The 11882-nt window shown below is 32.3% G+C and overlaps 1 protein-coding gene across 1 annotated transcript; it reads right to left on the reverse strand.

The window, feature by feature from the left end:
- Positions 1-5849: 5849 nt before the first annotated feature.
- LOC7479137 (E3 ubiquitin-protein ligase SIRP1) lies at positions 5850-6833 on the reverse strand. Its single transcript, XM_024600541.2, has one exon. The coding sequence runs from the start codon at positions 6718-6720 to the stop codon at positions 6034-6036; it is 687 nt and encodes a 228-aa protein (XP_024456309.2). The 5' UTR covers positions 6721-6833; the 3' UTR covers positions 5850-6033.
- Positions 6834-11882: the final 5049 nt, after the last annotated feature.

The following is an 11882-nucleotide window of genomic DNA, read 5'->3' on the forward strand; positions in this document are numbered from 1 at the left end:
CTCACTGTTATTATTTTTTTGATTTTTTTGTTTGTAGTTCGAATATTTTTTTGATTTTTTGAAAGAGAAAAGGTGAATTTAGAAAATAACCTAAAAATGGGTTATGACACTGATAATGACTAATTGACCTTGTAAAAAGATAATATTACTCCCAATAGCTAGTTCAATCATTTTGTTTGAGAATGATAAAACCATCATTACATTATTCCATTCCACAATGTAATGAATTTATGTGTACAGTTAAACTCTAATTTAATTTTAATGTAAAATAAAATTTTTCTCCTCCTTCTGTATTTATTGGTTACTTCAAATCGACTAATACCTTAATTTCCCACAAAAAAAAAAGCATCGAATTTGAGATAGAGAACTCATTACCAAATTGTTTAAATTTTATTTCCTCTTCAAATCTATGGCAGGGATGGCGAGCATAGGTGGTAAACCCTTCTTACATGGGCAGGATTTTAGTTGAATTATATATATATATATATAATTGAAATGATTAATTAGGTAGGTAATATTAAGCTGGTCAAATAACCTAATTACTTGGGTGCTTTTCTATATCAGTATTCAAATTGAGCAGGATGGCTATGATGGCGAGGTTGTCCCTTGTATGATTACGATTTACCCAATTATTGTACACTCGTCTTCAATGTTAGAGATGTATAAAATAAAATTCTCTTTGATTGGCTGGGTTTATTTGTGGGGCTAATTCATGGGTGTTGATAGATCAGCCTTACAGTTCAATTGAATTGAATTCACGACTCCATTAAATTTTATTTTATTTTATTTTTTTGGATTTAAAGGAGAGGCATTATAATACTTCACATGACTTTGGAGCGACCACACCACAGATATCTTCTAACAAAAGCTGAGACAATAAAGATGCTTCCTAGGAAACTCCAACGAGCATGAAATGTGCATTATTAGCAAGCCAATTTACACTCCGGTTTGCTTCTCTATAGACGTGACGTGAGCTATTCTTGTGGATATGTTAGTTCACAACTAGAATTTCGCATCATATCAACGGAATAATTTGTCCGAATTTAAACACTGATTCAGTCAGCAAATCATTGATCGACAGAATCACATTCAGTAAATGGTTGTCAAAAAATCTATCATCAATTATTTTTATTATATTAATTATTTTGTCGGTAATATAATCATCAACGGATTGATTAATTTTTTTGAGCTCTCTAGAATTTTTTGAGGGACTTATTCCGTTAGTGATTCCATCTATAATTATCAATGGAAAATCCTGTAATTTCTTTCCAACTCTTTGGAACTTTCCGAGGGATTTAGTCCATCAATAATTCTGTCTGTAATGGTCAGTGGATTTTCCTATAATTTTTTTTTAACTCTCTGAAACTTTCCGAGGGACTTAGTTTGTCAAAAATTTCATCGGTAATTTATTTAATATTTTAAAAAAAAATTAAAATAAACAAAAAATAATTAAAACTAAAATAAAAAAACCATATATTTATTACTAATTTAAAAACTATCAATTTGAATACAATTTATCTAGAAGATAAAAGCTGAAGGATGAGGAGGTAGAGGCGGAACTTCATCGGGACCAGGTGGGCGACGAGGAGGACCACATGTACCACTGAGGTTTGACAACAGTTTCACGTGCAATCCCCTAAGTTTGGCTATTTCACACCTATGTTGAGTCATCTCAGCTTTAAGTTAAGAAGTCGGGCCGTCTAAGATTCAACTTGTTCTTGTACAATCACCTGGACAACTGGAGATTAGGAACTCAAACCCGATTGTGAGGAACCAATGGTCGATACACTACAACCCATCTGCATATCCTTGGTTGTAATGTTTGAGATACCGTAAACCAGATTTCTATCGGGTTCACCAGATGATCTCGTCTCCAACCACAAATCCAAATCGAGTTCCGGATGGGTCAAAAAATTATCCTCGTATCTCTCCTGCAATCGGGTGGTATATGTTATTGGAAAAAAACAAGTCAGCTAATTTTTCTGACGGTCATGTGAGTTCTACAATAAGCTTCATCGATCTTAGTTTGCGTCCAAGAACCATAGTTTGCAAAAGAAAGCTACTATTAATTAAATATTTTCGGTCATCGTTTTGATTTATATAACATATGATGGCGGCAAAGAGGGCACAAGTGACTAGTATGCAACCCCTAAACAATACAATCTTAATTATAAACATGGGAATACGGCATACGAATTGCATCACTCCCTACCTCAATCTCTTACATGCAAACTGTGCAGTCTCTCATTGTCCCCGAAACACTCTTTCCAATGCATTAATAGACGTGGCAGGAATCGGTCTCGCTTCAGTCTCCATTGATTCCCTCTCAGCTCTTGCGAGATCTTCTTCACTATGAACACCCCTCCAGTTCTATATACTGCGGCCTCTATTCTAACAGACATATGGAGGAAGCACTATAAAATATCCATGCCAATAGCCTTAGATGCAATTAGTCTAGTATCTTTGATTGTTCGGATTCCGGGATGTCGGATTCCGGGATGTCCAACGAGGTCAAGATATCTTTAAAATCTTGACTGTGATCAAGCAGTGAATCGCTAAAAGGAATGTGAACAAGTTTGCTTCTTATGAATGGTGGTTCTTTTCTTCTGAATACCATCCTCTCCCTTCACTATTGTGAACCAGGTAATGGATCTCATATACATGAAGTTTACAGGGAACTTTGTAAGTTCTCCGGGGAAGGGATTTAACTCAACATGAAACTTGCATTTGAATATAGGAGCTTGCATGATTGAATTCAGAAAGAGAGGAAAAATAAAAAAGCAGACGGTAGGGTTTGTTAAGAAGTAAAACCAGCGAAAGACAGAATTAGAATGTTGCAGCAGGAAGCAGGCAGTCTTCTATGTTTCTATATGCATATATAGATTTTACACACTCCTCAGGATGGTGGTGTACAGAACTTCTTTTTTAACGAGGATTTAATTATTCAAATTAAACTATATTTTAACACTAATATTTCAGAAATGAGAATATTTGAGGGAAAGTTGGGAACTAATACTAAAATTTAGTTGCGTAAAGGCTAATAAAATTGGACTCGCCTACTTTCTAGGTTAGTCTGGAGGGCCTAAAATGATATTAATATATATATATATATATATAAAATCCATGTACGTTTCTTCCACTTAATAATGTTAAACTGTTTTATCATACTTAGTTCAAACCTTCTTCTTTTTCTTCTTTTTTTTTATATTTTGAAACAGTACTCTTCCATTAAATTGTTGAAGCACCCTTAAAATATCTACTTCTGATGGTAAATAATATTGTTCAGCCCGATAATATATAGGTTTTAATTAACTTCCTCCTCGAATTTTTGATGAGGTAGTATATATCCACATCAATTAATTGGATTGGTTGTGAAACAACAATTATAATTACAAATTATATATATATTTTTTGTGGCATGGTGATTTGACTATGAATTCCCTCATATTACACTATTCACTGGAATAGTGCTAAGATTTGTTTTTTGTCACATGAGTATTTATTTTGATCACCAAATTATTATTGTTTTAATTTTATTCTTGTAAATTAGATAAAATGAGATTTTAAGTTCATAATTTATTTTGAATAGCTTCTTGTATGGTTCTCGAGGAGTCGAAAAGATATTCCAGCATTAAACTAATGTTCAATTTGATAAGATAGAATTCAATTTTTTTAATTAAAAAAATTAAAGTTTTGAAGATTAAATTTGATATAAAAAAATAAACATGCAGTCATTTTTTTTATTATTATTGTGTTGTTAACATCTTTTCTAAAAATACCTTAAGATTTTTTATATTTTTTTTATCCCTTTAGTTTAACAATTATGTGTTTTAATCTAAAATTTCATGTCATTTACTTATCAACCCTTTAGTTTAAGGGATGAGAGAGAGTATTGCCAAAAATAGGGGGGACATTAATTTGGTTGATAAGATTTTGTTAACAAAAAAAATCAAGGTTGGTGAGATTTCATTAACAAAAAAGCCAAGTTTAGTGTCAAAAAATTATTTTTATTGATGAGGAGTGTTATTTGAGGAATAAGTTATATGCTATACTGCTGGAAAAAAGTACATAAAGTTTGAGTGTTTTTTTTTTAATTTTATGTTTTTAATTGATTTAAGGATTTTTAAGTTGATAAATTAAGGTTATAAGAGTAATTTTAAGTGTTTTAGGTTGAAAATTGATTAAAAACTACTTTTTCAAGTTCAAAATACTTTAGCCTGATTTTTTAACCTCATCTTCAATTATCGAAAAATTGCCAAGCAAACGATTTATCTTCTATTTATTAAAAGTAAAATGAGTTGACCACGTGTTTTTTTTAAAAAAAAACCAGGCTCAAGGGCTTGGGATTCCAAGACTTTGAAATTGGCCATATTAGCAATGGCCCAGGCGCACTAGGCCTAGGCCACTCAAGGTGGCGCTCTTGCTAATTTTAAGGTTCTTTTTCCTTAAATAAATGTTAAATTTCTTTAGAATGAATTAATTTAATATATATTACATATATTACTTTGTTGAATTCTTAAATTAATTCAGAATATATCTTATATATGATTTTATTAAGTACAAATCAAATTTTACTTTCTTTTAATAAGGTTTTAGTAGTCATTTAATAATATTAACAAGCATTCTTCTTCTTCTTTTTCCACCCATCATGATATTTATTAAAAAGCATTCTTTGTTTAAAAATATTATTTGGTTGCTTTCATGCGATCGTCTATTATGTTTTATCATATTCTTAAATAAAGAAATAGTATAAAAATAAAATTATTAAACCCAGTCAGATATGTGATTCGAGTTATGGGTTTGGCGGGTTAACCAATGATAATCTAAGATGTTTGCATCAATATTTTTTGAAACCCTATTTTGTCTTGAGTTTTGTTTTTAGTCAAATTATGTTTTTACCAGTTGTTCAGGTTGCTTTTAGACCTGCTAAGTTGACCGAGTTATATCAGGTTAGCTCCCAGATCATTTAATTAAAATTTAAGCTACGTAAAGAGTCGGGTCAAAAGATTTTAAGGTTGACCTGCTAAGTTAGGTCTAACGACACCATCAAATAGTTCTTCTCGACAACACGCGACCATCGTATTACTCTTATGTTTTGAAATGCAATCGCATCAAAATTATTAGGATGTTATTTTTTTTAATTGAAACTTGATTTTGAAATAATAATAGAATATTGTTTAAAAAACAAATATTCTGATAAAATATTTTCAAAAACAATTATAACGTTTAAGAAGAAAAATTAGTTTTAGGTAGAGATATATTATTTTTATCTTTATTTTAAGTTGTTTAATTTTTTTTGAGAATGTCTTATGATTGCTTTTGGTTTTATTAAATAAATAACATATACCAAAATATTAGTTTTTTTTAATTAAAGATATTAATAAGAAAAACAAGAACTATACTAGCAACTTAGTTTGTTACAATGAAATTTAAATTATTTTTTATATAAAAAAATTAGTGTCATGTAATTAAATCAAGCACAGCAGCGCGAATCAAATAACCAATATATTCTAAACTTCAGTTCCACGTAAATGTAATGGAGATTGTTTAAATATTAATAGGTCATGGGCCAGGAGCAATGTTCTCTAGCATGGACTGCAAGTTCAACTTATTTGTACACTCATTTCCTATAAAAATAAAAATAAAATAAAAAAGAAGCCATTGCAATAAAATTGAAGGCTGAAAACAGTACTGGTGTTGCTGTTGGATTTAATATGAACACTAAATTTGGCAACTGAATTCAGCGATTGGATAGATTTATTGTTGAATTGATTCCTCAGATAACTAAGCGCATATGCTGAGATTGTTGCGTTGCCCATGAAGAGAAGGGCATGCACCATACAAACATCTCAAATTGGAAATTAAATTGATGTGAATGATATGTTCATCAAGTAAATGGAGAACCTGCTTTGGTATTGCACCTAGCTAGTTCCATTGTTCTGTAATCGAAATTCCAACCGTGATACTTCATAACCTTTAAAGTTACCTAAAAACAAAAACGCATAAAGGAAAGCTAGCTGGTGTTGATGAAGATCATAACTCACCGGGCATATGATAGCGGCAAAGAGGACACGAGTAACTAGTCCGCAACCACTGAACAATGCAATCTGAATGATAAACATGCGAGCACGGCATCCGAGTTGCTTCACTCCCTGCTTCAATTCCTTCCATACAAACAGTACAGTCTCTCGTTGACGATGAACCGTCGAAAACCACTCTTTCCAATGCATCAATAGAGGACTTGGTGGCCGGGATTTGTCCAGCTTCAATATCCATTGACCCCCTCTCAGCTCTAGCAATATCAGCTTCTGTAATTTCCTGATAGGTCCCCACCAATAATTCAACCTCCATGAAGACGCCACTAAAAGTACCCTTGCTACGGGCAAGCGATGCCATCTTTCTTAGTATCTTCGATTGCTTCCTTCCAGGGACTCCCATCACTGTCAAGATCTCTTTAAATTCTTGATCATGATCATCAACCAATGAACTGGTGATAGGGATGCAAGTCTCTTTGCTGTTGATTTTCACCGGTCTTGTTGTGAACATCGATCCACCAGTTAAGTTACCAAGGAAGTAAAACTTATACAGCGAGAATAAAACACGCAACATCGAATCTTCCTCGTGCAGGGGCTGGCCAATGATCATGTGTCGTTGTGATTCTTGATGATTTTCTTGTGGTTTAAAGTTTACACAAGAACTGTATTTGATCCAAATAGCCATGGTTTAGTTCAGAGAGCAAAAGCAAAGCTGGTAGGGTTTGTGAGAAAACAAGAAACAATGATGGAGATTCTCTAGCGGCCTATTACAAATCAAGAGGGCATGGTTCACAGTGTGTGTTCTTATATACACACGCGCGCGCATATATATATATATATATATATATGTTAATCAAAATTAAATTTATTTTAGAGATTCAAATATACGATTCATAGCATTGTTAGGTTTTTTACTGCAAAAAAATAATATCAAAAAATCGGAACTCAAAATATTTTTAATGCCAATAAAACTATCAACTCAGTGGCATCAACCAGCCAAAATTAATAAACTTGTATTCCCAATTCCCTAAGCTATACTTGGGCCAGGTCTATGTTAAAGGCCTGAAACTGATTTATCCTTAGAAAAGCATCTAGTTGTACAAAGTCACAAGTTTATGTTATAAGAAAGTCCATTAACAAATATTGGGCCAAACCCTTTTTTGCACTTTTTGTGAGGCCCTGAAGTTTGGGCTGGCCCAAACTAAATATACATAAATAAAAAAACAAAATAAAATAATCTCCATTGTCTTAATTAGAAAATACTGCTACTGTTATGATTTTCTACTTTATTCATATCAGAAGACGACGACGTTTTCCTTTCTTTCTTTATTTTCGTTCTCTGTCTGGGCTTCTAGTCTGCATCTTGATAACTGAATCCCATTCGCAATCTTGAGTATCTACTCCATCTTCATGTTATTAAAGTTATTAGGGATGCCAGGATGTAATTTTTTTATTATTATTAACGTGAATGTCTGGGCTAATTTGTACACATCTCGATTAATTTTACGGGCCCTGAAGTTAACGATCATGTAAGCCTCCAGTGATCCTAAGAAGACTTGAACACATGATCATTGCGGAGCAAACTTAAAACATAACCAGTTGAACTATCCTTCAAGGTTAGATGTAAATTTTAATTGAATGAGAAGAAAGAATAATTGTTGGTTGAGTGGGCTATTAAGAGAGTGTTTGAGACAGTGGGTCATTAAAAAATTACTTTTCAAAATGTTTTTTACTTGAAAATATATAAAAATAATATTTTTAAAAAAAATTTATTTTTACATCAATATATTAAAATAATACAAAAACAAAACAAAAATAAGTGGAAGCAAAAAAAAAAAAATTCAAAAACACAGTAACTCCAAACACCTATATCTACTCCATCTTCATGTTATTAGAATTATTAGGGATGGCAAGATGTGAATTTTAATTGAACGAGAAGAAAAAAATAATTGGTGGTCGAGTGGGACATTAAAGGAATGCTTGGGACAGCTGGTCATTAAAATATAATTTTTTAATATATAAAAATAGTAATTTTTATAATTTTAATTTTATATCAGTATATCAAAACGATATAAAAATAAAAAAATTAACTAAAAATAATTAAAAATTAAAAATTTTAAAAAATATAGGCAGGCAACAACAGCGCTAAACACCCTCTAATTACAAGGAAGAAATCATAACGAAAATGATAAATAAGGGATGGAAAAGAGAAGCAAGTAATCCATGTCTATTGTTAGGTAAGCACAACCTCATGGCACATACGAGACAATCTATTGTTTGGTGACATGGAATCTTATGCGTGGTATTTATTTCTTAATAATTTCCAAATCTCATCATGAAAAGATGATACCAAGGCCTCATACTGTGTATTTTTTAGATATTAATTTCTTCTCAAGATGATATTAGCACGGTGGTCCAACTGATCTTCTAGTCAAGTGAGTTCATTTGAAGAATCTAATACTTAGATTCTGTTTTGAGCTAGATTTTTAATTGAATTTAATAAAATATTAATATGATGAAACAAACTTAATTGATTTGATTAAACTTTTTTTTTTTAATTTTTAATAAAAAAAAATAACTGAATGACTTGCAAAGTGAACTAATCCCCTGTTTAGATCACTTCTCAAGAGAGGCCTACAGCCATGGCTGTTACGAGTCCAATTCAATATCGTCATCCTTATTAATACTTAATTAATCTATTGTTCTAGTGGTTAAGGGATAAGTTTTATTTAGCCATCAAGAGCTAAACTGCAGTTAGAATGTGAAAATACAAATTTTTATAAATCCAAAAAATTAATCTGGTTTAAGAAAATTAATTCAAAAAAATGAAATGATTGGTAAACGCAAGAAGCTTAGCTTTTGAATGGATTGCAACCCAAACAGACATGGATCAAAATTCAATTTATTTTTGGTTTAAATTAAATTTTTTTATATTTTTAGATCGTTTTAATGTGATGGTATAAAGAATAATTTTAAAAAATAAAAATATTATTTTAATATATTTTCAAGTTAAAAATATTTTAAAAAATAATTATTACTGCGTTTCCAAACATCCCATTAAACCCACAATAATATCTTTATATATATATATATATATATATATATATATATATATATATAGATATAGATATAATAATCTATGAGGTGATAATGACAAAACTCGGCCTGAGGTTGCTTTCTGGGAGATGTATTATTACAACAGACATCAATCACAATTGCCAACATAAGAAGGCAATGTGATTCCATCTCCTCCTCACTGATCTTCATTTGGGTGGGCCCTGCATTATCTCAATTAATCAAAGGTTGTCAAAAGAGGTTCATCTAATTTAAAGAAAAAGAAAATTGATCATAAGAGTGTTGTCCAAGGTAACACAAGCTTCCTAATACTGTCCTAATCATACCAGAGATTTTTTTATTTAATTAGGGTTTGGATCCTAACACACATAACTGTCGTTTTTTCTAGAAGTTTCGGATGATTGTCAGTTATTTTCTCGGATGTTTTACAATTGGGCGTTACTACTGGGCTACGTGAAGATTGTCTAGCTACAACCTGTCGAGCTACGTGAAGATTGTACTCAGTTACTACCAGAAATTTATGTTAGATCGAAGATTGTCTAGCTACAACCTGTCGAGGACTGTTGTAGTCCTTGGTATCATGCTACTGAGTGCATCAAATTCTATGTATCCTTCCTTGAGACTTCAGTCTCTAAATCAAGTCATTCATGATATGGTAGACCTGCTCATGGAAATAGAAGGTTGACCCACGCATCCATTGCTATAATCAAATATATATATTATAAACAAAAAGAAAAACGTTCATTAATTCACGCCATTTATGCACCAATAAACTAACTATCAGTACAACTAAACTAGCTACCAAGTCAATGGATGTATATGGGATGAACAAAATATCTTTGGTAGTATTTGTCACGTAGACGCCAACCCTCAGCTAGTGTTCTACTCAACTGTCGAATATATATCGATTGAGACATTTATATATGCTTACATATGATCAATGTGTTCGTTGTATGGAGACACCGACTCACCGAGCCCAACATTACTCGTAATTGAACATGTAGAGAACTCTACCTGCTCTCCTCTCCGAATTTTCCATGAAACAAGTATAGCTGTTTGAGCCGAGCCCAAACAGCTAGAAAATTAATATATGTTTTTTTTTAAAATATCGTGCAGCATTAGTGTTTGATTTTCTGTTTTTAGCCCATTAAATAAAAAGAAAAAAGGACAAGTCTTGGATGACAGCCAATTAACCTTAAGGACATGGCTTAGATAATAGATTATGGGGTATTTGATAAACTTCCTTGTTCGGTATTAGCATTTAAATGCATTTATAGAAATTATAAAAATTAAATCATGAATTCTTTAATTTTAATTTTAATGTAAATAGTTGTTTTTACTAATTTTAAAGAATCAAACAGGTGACTAGGTGTAGGAATAAAAAATTTAATTCCTTCATAATTAGTCACAGTTACAATAAAGTCAATAGACCATTGTATTAGTTACCAAGTTTTTGAAAAAGTTCGTGATTTTATTATCATATTCTTGTAATGGCGGTCTAGGCTGTAACGCCTCTCTAACAGTCGAACCGCACGTTTCCTACTGATCCGCAACCGCGATTCCTCAGCTTCATGCAGTTATTTAGCGTGCCGTGTCATCTAGATACTGTCTGTTCATCCTCGCTCTCTGCAGCCCCAGCAAGTTTCAACTGTGTCGTCTAGATATCATGCTGAAAGATTAGACAGTGGCTTCACCGCACTTGCCGAACAACCTGAAAGCAGTTTTTTTCCCATCTTGCTTTGATCACTCCTTCATCTCCAGCTTCGGCGTCCAAAGATTTCCTCCAATCTCATATGCAACAACAAAGCATACTTTTTAATATGATGGGTATCGTAAATACTACACCTTTTGCAATAAATATCCAAATATTTCTTTTCTCAGTAAAAAAAAATGTTCTGTTGAGCCTTTGTTTACTACATCAAGGCAACTTTTTTCTTTGTTGTTTGTTCCTTTGCGAATGCAATCAGCCTCAAGCGCCTGATCTGATCTGATCTGCTGCTGTTGCTACGGTTTGCTTATATATTTCAAACGCTTAGCATTTCCATTACAGTGATATCCTTTGACACTCTTTGTTACAATGCCCTGCTGTTCTTACCTCCTTTTTATCTTTTTCACTCTCATTCTTCATGCTAATGCACCAAATTTCACACTCAACCAAAGGTTGTTATGCATCTCTACTCAGCTGCATTAATTGGGTCCTATATATCCTTTGACATTATAAGCTCTCCCGCCTAACTCTCAGCCCTGAATCAGTTCTTCTGCACTTGAATATTCTTTATCTCACAATTATCATATATCATCTCTCTCATTATTCCACGTTCACATTATCAACCCCTTTTACAATATCAGTTTCTTCATTACAGCTATTCTTGTAGCTTTTTTTAAGAAAATATATTTTGCATAGCACATGATTACATGAACAACCGATCAAAGCTGCCAGGAACTCATTGCACAGCTACCAAAGCACAGATTTCAAGCATTTGCTTTTGCCTTTTGAAACTACATTATTATTGTACCGTGGAGCACTTATGCACGGCTACTTTATCCTTTTGCTTAATCTGTTTTTTGAGCCCTCTCCATAACTGCAGAAAACAATCTGAGATTTGTTTTGCACCCACGAGAGTCTTTTGCCTCTTACTATTTTGTTACACAATTGTCCTAATGGAACTCCTCCAACATATATGTTTAAAATTTCATAACTTTTGTCCTAGCTCAAATCTGTAGCGGCCTGTGCTTACATATAAAACAGGATCAAATAGCAATGTTCTTTGC

This window comes from Populus trichocarpa, chromosome 5 (assembly GCF_000002775.5).
Source record: "Populus trichocarpa isolate Nisqually-1 chromosome 5, P.trichocarpa_v4.1, whole genome shotgun sequence".
Classification (NCBI taxonomy): Eukaryota; Viridiplantae; Streptophyta; class Magnoliopsida; order Malpighiales; family Salicaceae; genus Populus; species Populus trichocarpa.

Coding starts and splice junctions, on each gene's coding strand:
- LOC7479137 (XM_024600541.2), bottom strand. CDS start 6,720: ATGGCTATTTGGATCAAATACAGTTCTTGTGTAAACTTTAAACCACAA.